Here is an 18,516-nt window from a genome sequence, read left to right on the forward strand (position 1 = left end):
TGGTATCCTCATGCTAGCTTATCCACAGACAGTGCTGGCTGGAGATCTCTGATGTTAAAATTCAGATGGCAGCTCTGTGCTGTGCAGAATCACTAGGACACATCCTAGCCTTTTCCGAGAACATGTCTGGAGAAATTGCTCCACAGCTATGACAGATGTGACTTTCTGGTGTTGTAAATCTTTCTGTGATTTCTTTTTCCATCTCTGCATCCAAGAATATCAGAACAGCTAGGTGAATGCAATGGCATTGGAAATATTAAATGCTAAGCCTTCTTGAATGGAAATGTGTGTTCTGGGGGGCTGGATTCCACAAGTTTAACAGATGTAAATATGTCACATTTCACTCATATGTGTCACATACCATAATTATTTTACTGTTTCCATAGAAATTGACCCTAAAACGCTGCAGCGTTTGAGAGGCTTGCCCTACAATTGTTTCAATACTCCTCTATTCCTATTCGCTGTTCCTAAACTTACTGCAAAAAATCCATGTGGTTATGTTATTACTCTCTGTCTCTGACCTTGGTGAAAAACCCTTTTGGGTGAAGTCCTGGTCCTGTTGAAATCAGTGGAAAACTCCCATTGATTTTAGTGGGGCCATGCTTTCAACCTTTTTATTCAACATCAGTTTCCATCACTTATTTCAAAATGCGCTCAACTATGTTGGGTGAGAATACCAAGAGCCAATAAAATCCATTTAAAGCCACTTGTTCATAGCTGCTATCTTTTCTGTTGCATTTTACCTCAAATAAATTTTTGTTAATTAAAATTCTTTTGTTTCTTTATTTCATTCTTTTTGTTGTCTGTTTGCAAAGTCAGTAAATCCCAAACACAATTAAAGATCCCATAGAATTCAGAAGGAGGTGTGAGTGTGCCAAGGAAACATGACTAGGCCATAAATTGGTGGCACAGGGTGAGATTAAAATGATTCTTTCTTCTGCTTGCCCTCTTCTGCTCCCCTCTTCCCTATGCACATGGAAAGCTGTTCCTTTGTGGGAACAGATTGCAGGAATATGGCTATAGAAAATCCAGGATATTCAGTGCTCCTTTCCCCAAGCAGGAGAAAGAAAACCAACCAAACAAAAAAACAAACAGGCAAGGACACAAGAGTTTGAGTCTCTGCACTCCCTTCCCTTTCTCCAGATATACAGTGCTCCAGCTACATAATCTAATAGCACTTTCTGTCTAGATTTCTCTCTGCACCATTTTCTAGCATGCTGCAAAGGAAAAAGCCTCAATTAGTAAGGATAGCCTCAAAAACCACTTGGCATAAATAATCATTCATCTCTGGAGGTTGGATTCTGGAGGTTTTGTTTCTATTTTTTTCATCTTTCTTGCACTGAAGTTCAAGCAGAATATCCATTTGCATCTCTGTTCTAGCAAGTATTGCCTTGCAATATTTCAAATTCACTCCTTGGTGGCAGTCACAGGTGATCTGTCTTTGCAGTGACTAAGGGCATTTGTTAACTATGACAGTCTTGAGAAATTGGTAAGCTGATCTCAGTTCCAATCTTTTTGGCAAGCTCTGATGGAGCAGCATTATGGGGACTGCACAGGCACTGAAGACACAAAGATTTGTGCTGACAAAATAATTTTTTTGCTTCTCTCCTATTTCAACCTGCCTCCAGCTATTTGCTCTCTCTGATCTCTTTACATTCCATTCTGTCTTATGCTACAAATTTCTCATTTTTCCTAAGTCACCTCCATGACCTCCCCTACTTCCTCCAAATTCTGATCCTACCTTTTACTATAAATAGAAAACTACAGAATCACTTGTTTTTTAAAATAAAACTTCATATAAGCATATACATTATGCCCAACCATGATCAACCATGACCACTTGGTTGTAATTTGTCTCTCCTTGTCCTCATCTTTTTCTTTTCCAAAGCTTTTGAGCTCTTCAAGGACGGAACTTTTTCCTGCAGTGATTTTCTACTCTTAAAATGAGATTACCGTGAGTCATGCAATACTTATTTGTTATTTTCAAAATTACAGACAGTGTAATTAAACCATGTGCCCATCTCCTAACACAACACTTTGATGCCAGCCCCTTGTGAGAAGCTGCAGCACCTCTTTTAACTGCATGAGAGACTCCTAACAAAACACTCTGTTTTCCATTTTCTTTCTCCCTGATCCTCCATGCATTCTTCTTTCATGCTATTCAATCTCCTCAAGATCTTTTCTCGCTTTTTAACATTCACTAGCAAAAGGACCAGAAATAATTGACCAGATTTAGGTGGCTACTAGAGGGATCATGAAACTTCCCTGCTTGTGTCTCTTCACCACAAAGGTTCCCAGAGACTCGTTTCAAATGAGCAAACTTACCTTTCTGCCTGGTGGGGCTGCCTGGCACACAGAAATCAGAAGATGAAAACCACTCTTGATTCTTGATCGATTTCTTGATTGTTTAAAAATATTGATCTGAGTAATTACAAAACAGGTTTCACATATGCACATTTGAAGATCTTACTCAGTTTTAATAACACAATCATACGTGCAGCTATAGAGTTCTGCAAAACTAATTTTCATTGCTCTACTGCTGTATAGCTAGAGAATAACCCTGAGAGTTTCTATCCAGTGGAAATCCCTGTTCTCTGTTCCATTAACTTTCTGACACATTTCTGTTTGGACTGAAACTTCACATGCTTGGATATGACACAAAGGTACATTTCTGTGGAAAATTTAAAAAGAATTAGTTTGGCTCTCTTTCAGTTTGCTGATCCTTTAAAAAATTGCATAAAATAAAAATTTAAAACTTCAAAGCTTAACTCAAAATGGTTCAAGGTTGAGCTTCTCATGACTGGCATATAGATAGATCATAATGAAAAATTAAAAATTATTCTTAGTAACTGAACCCTGGATTTAGTGCATTCTCAGATAAACATAAAACACAACAACTATTGTTTTAGTTACAGGGTTCTCATGGGAGTTATGAATATGTGTTAAACTCCATCACATGACCCTGTGGTGCTATAACTAGAGGATTAGATCACACATGCACAGATTTCACTTCTCAACACACCCAAACTTTATCTCAGCTGCTGCACAGTGACAGTGAGACACACTCCAATCTCATCTGCCCATGGAAATGTGAGGGACATTTATAGCTCATATCATTTTATTGGAACAGAAATTAGCACTGTCTTCAACTCATTGTTCACTGAGAGACCCTCACATTAGGAAATTAATTGGGATATGCTGGAAGGGCATGCTGGGAATTCTTTGATTGTTTTAAATCTTGTCCCCAGCCTCCTACCCTCTGAATACTATATCACCTCTGTCAGAGACAAGTTCCCTTGATTGCCATAAAAGCAGAGAGGGAAAAAAGGAGGAAATTCTAGCATCTTGAAATGGCTGAGTTTGCATAAAGTAGAAGGTAAATGTCTTTGGAAGGATACACTTAGTTCTTTCTTGTAGAGTATTTTACCTCCCCCTCCCCCCCAATTTGTTAAAATGATGTAAACTGAATGTTCTGGGTACTCAAAGTATTTGGTTAGTCCCAATATATCCAGTTACTGCCAAACTACTGAGGCTATTACCATCATATTTGTGAGCCATGTCCTCAGCTGCACCTGGAACAAAAGTCGGAGTACATCTTTTGATCTTTGCAGCTTTGTATTCCTGGGCCTGACACAATTTAGATTTGTCCTAAGAATGCCTACTGATCTCCATTTCCTCAGCCCAAATTTCCAACTCACCCCTGTACTGGTGATGAAATTGAAGGGACCCCGGTAACACTAGACTTTGTAGAAGTTCTGGAGTCAGCGTGGTCATTTCCAGGCTGCTATCAAGCTTTGGGCTATGTGGTGACCTACTGTTCCTGTGTAACTCAGGGTATTTTCAGGAACAAAGTAATAAAACTACCCAGCAAAGTCTTTAGTATGTTTGCCAGCCAGCCTTGCCCTGTTACTTAAATTAAGGTGTGAGAAAATTGTTTTGCTTAACTGGAGGTACGAATGAAAACCTTGACCATCTGCCTATATGCTCCTGTCTCCAGGCCACACACTTCTAGTTCAAAGGAGTTATCACAAGTTGTGGGAGAAGACTTTGTGGGGGAACCCTGCTTACATCATTGGCAATACTTCACTGGAATTAATCTGGATTTTTACTCATACTGCACATATGTGAAGAGCTATAAAATTATGTTATGCATATTTGTGAAAGATAAACTTCATCTGCAAAGTAGGAAGTACAACTATAAATCTTCATGTTTGATTCAGCTTCCTTAATTTTGGAGAAATATCTTACTCTATTACACTTTTCTATGTGAATTTCTCAGTGCGTAAAATAGCACAAAGCTATCATGCTTGTGCAATTAAAATGTCATCTATAGAGGGCATTGGGAATTCTTTACTCTTCTTTTATATATGCATTCATATTACACTGAGATTATGCTACTTATGAAATTCATGTATGTGGCTATGTCATGAAATTTGTATCCCCATCTCAATGGGACAGTGATTGATACTACTATTCCTACTGAGGTCCAAAGAACTTCTTGCACAAATAATTGTTCATCCATGTGAGTAATTTATAATCCATCCAAAATAGTAGTTGTTGTTGTAAAACGTGGTCAAAATGAGAATGTCAGATATAAACTCTTCTGATCTTTGGAGGCTGGGAGAGTGAGCTGATCTGTGTTTATTCAAGAACTGGTAGGAAAGTGTTTGCTTTTCTACTTCAGAGGCAGACATCTCACCAGTGTATCTGATCTTGCAAGATGTATCCTCTTTGGATAGCAGAAATATTTCTTGATCACAAATCAGGAATTTCCAAATCTCACCGTTACAATGGCCCAGTGCTACTTCAATATTTCAGCCTCTATGCACACTAAGGTATATTGAATACAAGCTTAGAATCTCTAAACTTTTAGAAGAAATCTCTAAAGGAAGATTACACAGTTGTGCAAATAGATAAGGCATCCAATCCCCAGTAAAGTAAGTTTTCTAGGGTTTATATAGATTGAATGTTTTGGCTTATATATGGTCTTTCAACTCTCAGGAAAAAAAGATAACTTCAGAAATACAATGAAATCTTTCAATTTTGATATTAATAGCTATATAATTATGTAGTTTCCAGAAATTTAGGAATAAACTTTCAGAAAAGTCCTGGCTAGTTCCAGTTCTTCCCCACTGAGTTCCAGTATCAGCTATTCAGTGGAGTCATGAAGAGGCTGTTATTATATGTATCACAAGTAACACTTTTCTGTGAGCACTTTTCTATGTTACTGAATCTGAAGTGGGTAAAGCAGAATTTCTGTTTGTGCATGAAAGGAATGACACATCATTCTGAGACCAAAATTGACTGACCTTGCTAAAACTCTGTTACGAATCTCATTCTCTCTGTCTGTTTGACCTCTGCTTGGATGTTAGGCAGGCACAAGGCAATTGACTTCCTTCAAGATGAAACGCCATTAGTAAAATTAAGACATCATTTATGCTCAACATTTGATAGCTATATAGTTAGTTGTAGCATTGTTTTGGGTGAAGAAAATAGCGCTTCCTCTTTAAAGTTCCACAAGCAACTTTTTTTGGCCTATTTAAATACACTCAGGTATATGTTCGTGTGCCCAAAGAACACTGGAACCTGAGGAACTGCATGTATTTTCTGTTGATCATGAGGCTGATTTTAAGTTATGATATTCATTTTTAAAATCATAAACGGATTTGGACCTACCAGCATCTTAGACACTTCTTCTCTGCTAGTGCTGCCGATCTATCAGCAAATGCACTCATTTCCTCTTCTTTTGTAAAACAGACATTTTTACTACTAAGTTCATAAGTTCACCAGGCTTAGGAATCAATACACTCCTAGTCAGAAATAAGTTCCATCCGTTTGACCTTAAAGATACATTATATGGAAGTTCCCAAGTTTTAATATGAAAGAGAAGTGCATCTGTGCTAGGTATACGGTATGAAGGTTTCACATTATCTTCTATTATTTTCTTTGTTTCTTTCTTTCTTAAGGGAAAGATGCCCAGTCTGATGTTTTTGTGAGTATTACTAATATTTGCCCAAGGCACCTAGGTCTTGAGAAGATGTCTGTTCAATATCTATCTGAAGATAAATAATTATTAAAGAATAATGGGCTCAATGCCATTGCAGCAGTGTTACACCATCGTAACTTCCCTCGTGACACAGGAACATGGGAACTATTTCATCCAGCAACCTGTCATGTGGCAATAAGCAGCACCATAACTTCAGAGGATGGTGCAAAATAAGCTTGTGGGGCACCAAACTAATGTGATATACATTTTGTGTTGCAGAGCAAAAAGTTGAGCTGAATCCTATAAAGAAAAAAAAATTGTTTCAGTCTGGCTTTTTGTTCCTCAGGAAGTTAAAGAAGCTCTTCAGGAAGCTGAAGGATGAAAGAACTGAGCCAAAGGAAATCAACACCAACCAGTCGAAGGACCCTCAGCAATGGTATCTTGACTACAGCTTGGAACCTTTCACTGGGCTGACTCCAGAATACATGGAAATGAGTAAGATTTCTGAATTGCTTCTCCCTTTCTGCAACAACCATAGTTTTCCACAGGACCAAAGTAGCATATATGTCATAAGTTAGCATGACAGAAGGAAAAAAACACTGTTGTAGCTTTGTAAAAATGACATGCAAGAAAGGTGGGGTATGAGACTCTACCACATTACCAGCATAGCAGCAGTGATGAGACCTAGTAGCTAGCTGATATTTGTATTGTGAAAGAGGGTCCCCAGCTAAAAACAGTGCATAGAATTCACAGAATCACAGAACTGCGGAGGTTGGAAGGGACCTCTGGAGATTGTCTACCCCAGCCCACTGCTCAAAGCAGGTCAGCTACAGCAGGTTTCTCAAGGCCTTGTCCAGCCAGGTTTTGAATATCTCCAAGGCTAGATACTCTGCAACCTCTCTAGGCAATTTGTTCCAGTGTTGACCACCGTTATAGTAAAAAAGTTTTCTCTTATGTTTCAATGGATTTTCCTGTATTTCAGTTTGTTTCCATTGCCTTTTGTCCTTTCACAGGATACTCTGGAGAAGAGTCTAGCTCCATTTTCTTTAATTCCCACATCCCTTCACCATAAGGTATTTTTACACATTGATAAGATCTCCCCTGAGCCTTCTCTTCTTCAGGATCAACAACTCCAGCTTCCTCAGCCTCTCCTCATTTGTCAGATGTTCCAATCTCTTAGTCATCTTAGTGGTTCTATGCTGGACTCACTCCAGCGTGTCCCACTCCCACTCGCCCCCAGTGTGTCGCTCCAGTATGTCCAGTATGTTCCTTCTTGTACTGGGTATCCCTGAACTGGACAGAGTACTGCTGATGTGGTCTCACCAGTGCTGAGTAGATGGTAAGGATCACTTCCCTCGATTTGCTGGCAATGCTCTTCCCAGCAACAGCCCAAGAGGCTGTTGGCCTTCTTTGCTGCAAGGGTACATTGCTGGCTCATGGTCAACTTGTTGTGCACCAGAATCCCCAAGTCCTTTTTTGCAAAGCTGTTCTCCAGCTGGTTGGCTCCAGCCTGTACTGGGGCCAACCACTGGTACACAGGATTATTTCTTCCCAAGTGCAGGACTTGGAACTCCGCTTGTTGAACTTTATGAGGTCCCTCTATGCTCATTGCTCCAGTCTGTCAAGGTCTTTCTGTACGGCTGCATAACCTTCTGGGGTAACTCCTCCCAAGTTTATTAAAATTGTTCATTAATGCTTCAAATATAGTAAAGATACATAGATCCCCAAACATACAAATGTATTTTCTTACGGAAATATTGCTCTTTAGAATAGAAAACTGTAGGAATATCTTTTCAGATTAGTCAGTTCATGACTGACCATTTACTGAAGATTGAATCACGTACACAGGTTCCCAGCCATGCTTAAATTAAAATCCACACTGATATACAATGACAGAACTTTCAGCCCAGAAGAACTTCTAGAACAGCTAAAAAAGAGAGCAGACTAGAGAACTGTTACTCCCATTTTATCCATGGAGAGCTGAGGCACAGAGAAATTGAGTTGGCCACACTTACTAAGGAAGCCTAGGGCACACCTGGGAATTATTTCTTAGTCTCCCACTTTTCAGACCAGTTCTTTAACCAGCACGTTCTCTAGTTTCTTAAACTCCATATGCGTACTTCCTTTGCATGCATCAGCTTGTTGGAGTAACTGACGTCACTAGTGGTTTGTACTTGCCAGACATTTGGTCATCTTTCAAACCACTATAAAGTAGCAGCAACTCTGTTAAAGTCAGTAGTGTTCTGATTATGTAAAGCAGGTGCTCACCATGTGTATACCATCCATGTTTATGTATGCACTTGCTATATTTTCATAATTACACAAATTGCTGATAAACTATGGCTGGGATCAGTACTCTTTCAAGGTTGGTGTGCTAGTCTACAGTTTGCTTTTCCGCATTAGAAATTAAGCATGTTGGTGAAAAGCCAGAGGGAACTGAGATCTACTGTTTCTTAGGTGGCAAGATGCCACCACTCACACTATTGGAAACTACACAGTCAGTGAGACAGCGGTTCCTGATTTCCACTCAGTGGGATCCAGGAGCTGGGATCTGCTACTTCTCAGAAATGCCTCTCTCAAAATGCAATGTCTATAAGAGAAGAAATATATGCTTGCTTTGTTATGAGTGTGGTTTGCTGGCATCTGACTTGGTGAAACATTTGCATATTATTAAATGACTCTCTGATTTAGGATCTAAGACTAGTATGGCCACAGTAATTCAGTTGAGATAAAGCATTAGAGAGTTTTCTGCTTCCTGGAAGTCAAGGAGCCAATTCCCTATGGCTTTTATTTGAAAGAAACTTTAAAGTATTGAGTTTGTTCAATGAAAATATCATTCATGATTTGGTTCAGTTTTAACATGGTTAGTACTGTGCCAGTGTCCTCTATAGTTACAACTGGGAAGAACTGGTCCCTTTGGCATCTCGATTGCACTTTGCTCAAGAAAAAATGTAACTTCATTGTCCAAAGATGCACTGATTCTTACAAAATGATGTTTGAAATTCTGAATACAGTATCCAGCCTGTGCAAAGTGATGCAGAGAGGAATACCAACAACCAGGCATTTTTGGTCTAATTCTGCTTTGCAAGGAATCCTCTGTCCTTCCTCTGTCCAGTTTTCATTAAGACTGTTTAATTCCATTTGTAACCATGCATTTCTATGCATCCACTGCTCCAGTAGAAGCAGTTCAAACACTAGGATAAAGGACTACATTAGAGATGAGTTTGGCAGAGGATAAATACCATGAATCTGATAGTGAATTACACAGTGAAATATAGAAATGCCTTCTTTCTCATTCTGAATTGTGTTTGGTATAAGCTCTAAGGAGTATCTCTATGACTCAGCAGAACCCAGGAGGACAGAGGTGCAAATAGTCTCCAGGTAACTCAGTGATGCAGTCCTGGGATAACATCCAACTTCAGCAGTCCTCAGGAGAACAAACCTGAGAGGAAGCAGCACACAGGGATGCTAGGGAGTGAGTTAGAGGCCGGACTCTTCACAGCAGATGCAAAACAAAATTGCAGTGTCCCCCTCAGCCCTGTGGCTGTCTCATGAGTGGACCCTGGAGAGGCAAGGGGAAGAGAGAGGGGGAAAGGTATGGGTGGGGGAGGAGGAAGGAAAGAAATAATCTAGGCAAACCCAAGCTTTAGGGCATAAAAGTATTCAGGAGAGAATGACAGCTTGTCAATGGGCATCTTATCTAAAATCAGACATCTGTTAAATATTGTCTGTGACAATTCCTGTTTTAACAAGCCACTATTCCCAAAACATCTGAAAGAGAATGCATTTTATGACAGAAAAGGTCAATACCATGTATGGTTTATATACATATACAGACACACATACACATATATGCAGGTAAATATAAATATATATACGTATAGGCATATATGTAACTATATATATATAAAAATAATTTAATAGATAAGATTTGGGGGGGTCTCTTTCTACAGATATATTTATGGATCAGATCCTTAGCCTCTGTAGTGGCATTTAATTGATGTAAAGAAGCCCTCAAATGCCATCATCTCAAGATGCACTAAGAATTGTTTCAACTCACCTTAGAATCTGGCTCTGTGGTACAACTTCTATTGCCTTATCCCTCTCTGCACATGCCCATACTTTGCTGAAAAAATCTCCTTTTGCATTGAAATTTTCTATGCATTATTTCAGCCCAAGATTATTTTTCCTCCTGGAATTTTGAGTAAACTCCTTTGCAATTTTTGCGTTAAACAATGGTGAAAAAATATAGACATTTCCCCTTGTAAACCGTTTCATATGTTTTTATGCTTAGGCATAACTCGAAATGTCTGCACTTTAACATCCAAAGTATCCTAGCTAGCACGTTCTCTTTAAGGACAAGGACCTTTAGTTATTGGTAATAAACAAACAGAATAAACACAACAGTTTATAAATATTTAATTTCTTGCTCTTGCACATCTGTGGCAGTCGATATTATTCATTCTCGGAGCTACAGCACGCGATCGGTTGCAGCACGAATAGCTAATTACAGTGCAAAGCCACTGGCAGGATAAGGAGGAACCAGGCTTCCTCAAGTGTTGTGGGGGAGTAACCTGGAGTCCACCACTGGGTGGGAGACTGCAGCATGCCCTCTGTGATATCCATGAAGTGTGGCTGACCAATGCAGAAATGGGATGGAGCCTTGAGTGGGTTATGAATTAGAACCTGCCCTCTCTCCAAAGTCAGTGCATGCTGGTGCTTCCTGCTAATTATAGCTGGACCTAAAACAAAGCTTCAAGGTGTGGGAGAAAGCTCTTTCCACTCTCTGTCACCTGTGGCAAACTCCCATGGAAACTGCTGTGATGCTGTCACCATGATTAGAGATGTCTTTATAGGAAATCACACTTGATTCATTGATGAGGGCACCATGCAAAAGTCTGCTCTGTTGGAATAACTTGCATTATCAGGGTCTGAGTTACTAATGTTATAAATTGTTGGACGCTAAGCCTGTCTTTTAGATCAGTCCCTTTTTTCCTAGGTGATAAACAATGTGGAGGGCCTCAGCCTGCAACCATTCAGAGAAATTTAGATAGATACCCTGCAAATGAATGGTTGAATTACTAATCCAAACGGTTGTTTACAACAAGAGAATTAGTTTTTTCAAGTGAAGAGAACAGCTCACTGAGCCTTTTAGCAGGCCAGCCCCACAGCAAGCTATGCGCTGTCTGTGGGACTCAAGACAAGTGTGCAGCAAATGAAACCCAAGCTGCACCTCCCCAGCCTGCTCACTGCTGCGAGTGCACAGCACTATATTCAGCTGTCAGACTAGCTGCAGAGTGACTCAGACCACCCACGCAGGCAGGAAATGCTCCATGCTGTGCAGCTCTGAACCTGTCAGATGAGATTGCTCTGAAGGGCAGCAAGCTGAAATGGACAGGCAAGACATGGTTATGTAGCTTATTTACCTGTTTCTCTGAAATTGATTTGAGAAGGGGAAGGAGAGGAAACAGAACAGCAAGTGCAGAGGAAGCACTTTAATTTTCTGAATTGCTTAAAATGACAGTATGACTGGCATTTAAGAAGAAGTAGCTATTAAAGCAGAGGAAGGAAGAAATCTGGCTGTTAGTTTAGAACCAAATTCTGAGGTTTTACTTTGATTTCCCACAGACTTTACTCAGGCAAGCTCCCACTGTGGCTGTTTGCTCAACTAGGAAAGAAGAAACTGAGTAAGAGATTGAATAAGATTTGGCCTAGTGCAGTCTTTGGGTTCCTCCACCCAGATGATGATGGGATTTCATGAAGACACAATGGTGGCCAGATAAATCCGCTGTGAATATCCAGCCACATCAGTCCATGAATGTCTACTACATTCAGCTTTGCATGACCAGAGTGATCCTGCTTTTAAAGATGAGTGAGATCTTTAAGGCTACAGAAAAAGCCTCTGTCAAAGCAGTGACTTTGGAATTGAGGTCTCCCACTTGCTAGGCTATACCCCAGTCACCAGGGAGTCCTGTCTTTTTGTACCCAGTAGAGTTTCTTCTACTTATTTCCATCAAAAGGGTTGGCATCTGCCTTCTCTGAAGGAGACCTGGAATGTGGCCTGCTCCTCATGCCCCACATCACATATTCTCATTGCACCCCCTGATGAAACAGACTAGCCCTGGTGAGGCACTACTTGCCAGTGTTTGGAGCAATCTGAGGGTGTGCTTTGCAGTATGATGTGTAAAAAGGAAAGGGGTTTTTGATGATAACTCTCCCACTTCCATTTTGGAATGGCCATTTCAAAGCTGCTGGGATTTCCTTTTATTATGATTTATTATTTTAGGAAGCCTAAAGCCTTGCAGAGACTTTTTTTTCCCCCTTGTTTAAATCCAGGTAAATGAATAGAAGTGAGAGCAAATGTATTTTCCTCTCTTGTTAGGAAATGTGTTTCTGCCCTTATTCAATAGAGTTTGTTCCGCAAAGGAGTAGTCAACTGCACTCCATCCTAGCAAAGCCACTAGCACCATTATATCAAGGGGAAGTGTGATGGTTAATGGGAGCACTGAGCTGGTACCTCTAATTATGAAGAATCTGTTAATCATAAGCATGAAGAATAAACAACATGAAAGGGGGAAAAGCTGGCAAGAGAAGGGCAGTCTGAGCCTCTCACACTCATTCAGGCTACAGCCATCTTTGTCTCACAGCTTATCTGAGCTAAAATACCGCAGGAACGTCAGCTTTCATATCATGCATTTTAAAATGCCACATACTGGGAGTATTCAGGCATTTAAATGTAAATAAGGTTCTGTTAGACTAGGATGTTTAACGTCACCCTAAATTAAACCAGTCACTTAGTGATACTGTTCCTTGGGATCCCCAGTTCTAGGTGTCCTCTAGCCAGCACCTACCAGGCCATGCCTTCCTCTACCACTTTAGGAGTGATATCCAACACGAAAGGAAAAAAAGTATGCCTTTTTCTGTAGACAGCTTGCTCATCATTTGCACTAGATGTTGGGGGAAATGATGCTTTCCACTGGCCTACTCACTTCGCATGCTTCCTTCCCATTCACAAATCCATGAACTTCCTGAGAGCTCTCTCTGCCCCAGGAAGACATACCCAGAGAAATCTGGTCATTTGTCATCTTGCTTTTCTAGAAAGTAAAGGGCATATTTTAAAGCACTGAGCTAACAGCTTATGCCACTAAGATGTTTCCTGGACCTCAAAGTCTACAACGCCAGCAGACTTCCATTGACATCAGAGGCATTTTATAGATCCAGCAGTGTGACAGGAAGGGGCCAACATTTCACTATGATAAACTCCAAATTTCCCTTTGGGGAAATCTTTTCTGGCTCAGTTCTTTAATGAGCTGAATTCAGTCAGAAATTTGCACTGAGCTTATTTCTTGACCAGGCCTTCTCAGTCAAGAGCACGTCTTCACATAGTTTTGATTCGCACCAGTGAAATTTCCAATCATGGTTTGTTTTGATATTATTAACTGATATATATTTGTATTTCTTAGTAGAAAATTGAAAGCAGACACTCTTTAAGTTTCTGAATAATCTGAAACTTTTTCCCAATGAATCTTTAAACATAAATTGTCATTGTTAACAAAAGTGTCAAATTTGTCATCAGTACTTCCTGTTTCTAAAACCACGTGATCCGTTTGACCCGGTCCAATATACCAGATGATATACATTCACAAAGTATGTAGCATGTATAGCAATTTCCTCATCCAACTGGTAGCAAGTTGCAACATCTGCAACTAGCCTGCAGTGATATGAGTTGGCAAGAAACTGACATTTAGAGGAGCAGTAAATATTGCTAATGAAACAAACTTTAAAAAATCAGCTCCAAAACCAGCTGAATGGTGTCCATGCATGTGTAAGGTTTATAGCACTACTGACTTTTCAGCAAAAACTGACATCAACAATGACTTTTCAGATTCTTATTTCATGCAGTCTTCCTTCATCCAGTCTAAACCATCTGAGAGTCCAAGGTTCATGTGGCAATTGGAAAAAAATTATTTTTTTTTAAAGAGAAATGATAATAAAGGGTTTCATCATCTGACTTCTGTTAAAAATCAATGGCAAAACCCCCTTGTGTGTTTAAAAGAGAAAACAATCAGGTCCAATAACTGTAGCTACTGACTACCATAAGGATTAGTCTTAGCAGTTTGGAAGAATTTCTCCTAAAGCAGGAAAAATCATCAAAAAGGCAATGTGTGAGGCAGCAAAAGAAAAAAAAATCATTGAAGAGAAACCTGTGTTTTTCTATAATCTCTATACTGAGGCTAGATTTAAAAGAAAACAACTAAGCCTGTTGTGTTTGTAAGCTTGTTGCATACATCTATTACTACAGAGTAGTAAATCACATCTCTTTCTTAGCTTCTTGGCCAGGCTTGGATGTATATTGCAAAGTTTCTCCTTAGGACTTAGAATATCTCTTAGCACAGGAGCAATTATTCTCCCATCATTTACTTGCAGGAATGCATTAGCCTATGAGAAGAGAGGTGGAAGAGGATGGATGTCCAGAGGTCCAACTCCTTGCACAGGTCTCTGTAGTCTTCTGCCTCAAGGCACTGGAAAATAATCACTGGAGGCAGGCAGGGCTCCTTCTTTGGGCTCGTAGGGTTCTATGTGAATCCTAGAAGAGCATGGACCGCTCTTGTGGAATAGGCATGAACGTAAAAAGGCGTTCCAGGGGTGCAGTCAAGTCCTCCAGTCAAAAATGGGATGTCTCAGCACCAGCTGTACCTAACAGAACAGTCTTTGTGAGTGCCCTGAAAAAGCAGTGTAAATGTTTGCATTGTGAGTGAACAGGCCTGTGCAGAACTGCGAGATGCCGTGACCAGGTTACTTCTGGGGCCTGAACTGCTCATCAGTGAATTTTGCTCTTTTTTAATGCATGCAGACTTTTGAGCTTTGTAGATCTATTGTTTTTCTAAATACTGACCAAACTAAACAAACACTTTTAAATTGCTGAAGCTGTTCACACAATGCTTGTTTTGAATGATTATATGCAAGTTTACTACTCAAGACATGTGGCTGACCATATAAATCATGGCATGCTTGGTTTTGCGGGGAGGGTTTGCCTGCTTTTTGGATCATTGACACTTGCTTGAAAAGGAGGCTGGAACATTGAAGAGATTTCAAGATGGCCACACAAACACTTCTGGCACAGAGTTTTCTATGAAGACATATTTACACAATTATCCAAAGGACTTTTGCATACCTTCAACATTCTTTTGTGAACTTGAAAAAATAATTGCAGTGAATTTTCCCAGGAAGTGAGTAAAAGGGGCTGCAAACACCATCAAAACAAATGCTTGTGTGGTTTTTACTCAAAGGACTGCAAATACTTTTTCTGTCTTTCTTTTTCTTTTCTTTTCTTTTTCTTTCTTTCTTTTTTTTTAACAGAATCCTCCCAGCTCTATCCCTGATAAATTCACTTAAAACCAAATAAGGCATATTTTGGAGCCATGTATTTTTCTAAGCATTTCACAGTTTTCTGGGACACTGTTCTAACATCTGTTTTTATTTCCTTGTTAATTCCTTTTCCTGACTCTGAACATAAAATATACAGGAAAGCATAATTTAAAGGATAAAATAGTCCTATGCTTTGAAAAAGCCCTGTCTTAGTGTGTGCTAGAGTATACTCTTTATCCCAAAGCAAAGCAATGAACATGATAATCAAAAGGCCACTTATAATACAGATATAATACTTTATTGTGCAAATATATTGTAACTTGGAAGAGAAATGCAGTAATGTCAATAAGAGGGCTTGCAATCTGTGCACACAAAATAAGAAGTGTGCAAGAGAAGGTCCTGGAGAAAACTGTTTTATCAGTTAGCCGTAGGTTGTGACAACAGTGCCTAAGGAAATGATTTTAAAGTAAAGTTAAACAATGGTGTTATGAAAAGACCTTCTTTTCATGAAAAGTGCAAAAGATTTCCCCCATAATGAAGAAAGAACTTACACAGGGTTTTCTGAAAAAGAAGCCTCAATGAATAGTGCCTCATACACACAAATCTTTTTTTTATTGCTATTTATTGAACTCTGACATATAAGTAACAGTTAAATTTATTAGCTTGATTTTATTATGGTTACTGCCTTTGCATTTGTACAACATACTTTTTGGTTTGTTTCTTCTTCTGCTACTTTTTGTTTCTTTAGGGTATGGGGGGAAATAAACTCCTTTCACTTCCCTCAAGTATTACATTAGACTAATGTGGAGTTTTTACAAGGAAATGATCCAGTCTCATAAGTAGCATTCACTACTGATGCCTCTTGATTTCCGTGGAAGACAGTCTTTCAAGGAATTTGGTAATTTCTCACCCCTTGGAGCAAAGACACATCAACCCTTTCCATGTTCTGATTATACATAAGACCCCCCCCAGATGAGCTCGATTCTAAGTACTCTAAAGGATCATTGTAAGCAGTGGGAGTTAAGGATACTGTATGCCCCCCTCCTATCCCCAAACTGAAGAATCTCGGTTGGAGGGGCTTGGTTTTCTACTGTAGTACTCAAAATTTCTTTAGAGCACTGAGAGATTTTAGAAACATAGTCATGTGCCAGTATTTTCCTTTGTCGGATGAAACAGGGTCCTTAGCTACTTGCAAAGTAATCTGTTTGCATGAAGACAGATCATCCTCTGTCTTAGGAAAGTGGCATAATTCACTCAGAACACTTTGTGGTATTTTTCTTTATTTAATTGTGCTGTGGGTTAAGAGCTGAACCCTGTGGTACTAGTAGTCTAGTACTGGGAAGAAGATGCTACAAAAGCAGCATGGCAGCACTTCATGGGGAGAGAGTCTCCCTACCCCCTGAGGAAGGAACCAGGCTTATTAATTGCATATCTATTCCAGAAAGCACAGAGGACTCAGGAGGTCTATGTGTCATTGTGCCACCCCTTATTCCTTTGGATTAGTGCTTTCTTTCTCCACATCTGCTTTACCCAAATTGCAAATCCAGAAAAAGAGTGACAATAATATTCCCCTTTGCTAGGATTTTAAACAGAAGATTTCTAACTTAGAAGGAGGATGTCACTGGCATGAGGAGAAGTGAACATGTATTTGTCACCATAGGCTTATGCCTCCATAATGCAAGATATTTACTGTGTACCTCCTCTAGACAGATTGCCCCAGACTCTTTGAAAGGGTGCTGGGAAGAAACAGTGGCACCTTGTAGATTTCCCCATTTTTCTTGTTTATGTAACACTTTTTTGCAGGTAAAGAAAGGTAAACCTTTCTCTCTTTCATTGCTTTGTGATATTTATTACTGGGACCAAATTGTACTGTGGAGTTTTATGGGTTTTGTTGGTCACAAAGCTCACCAATGATTTACTGTTAGCTGGGTTTGCCAGCTCCTTTCAAAAGGTACTCAAGGACAATTCATCTTTCTCTTCCAGTTATCCAGTTTGGCTTTGTCACACTCTTCGTTGCCTCCTTCCCGCTGGCACCGCTCTTTGCTCTTCTGAACAATATCATAGAAGTTCGGCTTGATGCAAAGAAGTTTGTTACTGAGCTCAGGAGGCCAGACACAGTAAGAGCAAAAGATATAGGTAGGTAATGAAAAATCATTACAATGATGAGAACACCAAGAATTCAATAAGGAAGAAAAAACATGATAGTAAACCCCTTAATGAAGCTCTGTTTTTCACTTACAGGAATTTGGTATAACATTTTGAGTGGTATTGGAAAGCTTTCAGTTATCATTAATGTAAGTATTTGGTTATGCCAGCTTTTAGACATGATATTAAGAGGTTATTTTGTCCCTCCAACCTAATTTAAAAGTGATGTCTAATTTCCTCAATTGGTATAAAATACAATAAAATCTAAATTATCCAGTTCATTCTTGTGGAAGTGTAACATACCATCTGAATTACATAGGAGATGACTGTTCACTAGCCTCATTCTCCATATCCTTGTGTTATGTATGACAGGAATGCTAATTCATATAACTAATGAATGGGATGTAAGCAGGCAACAGTCCAGATAATTGCTAAAGATCTACTTCTCATTCATATATATGTCTTTTTCTGTCACTCTGCTAGTATAGCTCACAAAGTGAGTTTTTCTGTTCCAGAGTACTTTTTTTGACTTGGCCTACACACTTCCCAAGCTACAAAATCTTAACAGAGAAAGATATTCTGCAATAGAACAAGAACAGTTACGTATAAACATAATGTGTGTCTGGTATACATATATATTATGTCTATTGGTCTACATGTATGCCTTAAGTAAAATTTTCCTGTATATGCTTTAAGATAAAAACAACTCATATCCTAGAAGTTAATCATAATAGCACTTAGTATTTTTAACTCATTGATGTCAAAGCACTTTAGAGAAGTAGATGACTGTCACTACTGAGGGGGAAACTTGTGCACAGGAGATATGCAATTTGTTTAGTACAATCACATCCAACATAACAGCACTCTATAGCAGTATCTAAGTTATCATTACAACTGGGAGAACGGGGAATGCCCTCCTGAGAAGCAGAGTTGTTTGGTGTGGATGTGGGTGGGACAGTATTCAGAGATGGCTGGCCATTTCTTGGATGTAAGGTAGGAAATTTGTGCAGCGTTGC

At 39.4% G+C, this 18,516-nt stretch overlaps 1 protein-coding gene across 1 annotated transcript in view; it reads left to right on the forward strand.

The window, feature by feature from the left end:
- ANO2 (anoctamin 2) overlaps positions 1–18,516 on the forward strand; it is a 193,153-nt gene that overhangs the window by 164,167 nt on the left and 10,470 nt on the right. Inside the window, exons 20-22 of the mRNA XM_064517556.1 lie at positions 6,333–6,481; positions 17,339–17,491; positions 17,597–17,649. Of these exons, the coding sequence (XP_064373626.1) occupies positions 6,333–6,481; positions 17,339–17,491; positions 17,597–17,649 (355 nt within the window). The remainder of the gene's footprint in view (positions 1–6,332; positions 6,482–17,338; positions 17,492–17,596; positions 17,650–18,516) is intronic.

The sequence above is a fragment of the Dromaius novaehollandiae genome, chromosome 1 (assembly GCF_036370855.1).
Source record: "Dromaius novaehollandiae isolate bDroNov1 chromosome 1, bDroNov1.hap1, whole genome shotgun sequence".
Classification (NCBI taxonomy): Eukaryota; Metazoa; Chordata; class Aves; order Casuariiformes; family Dromaiidae; genus Dromaius; species Dromaius novaehollandiae.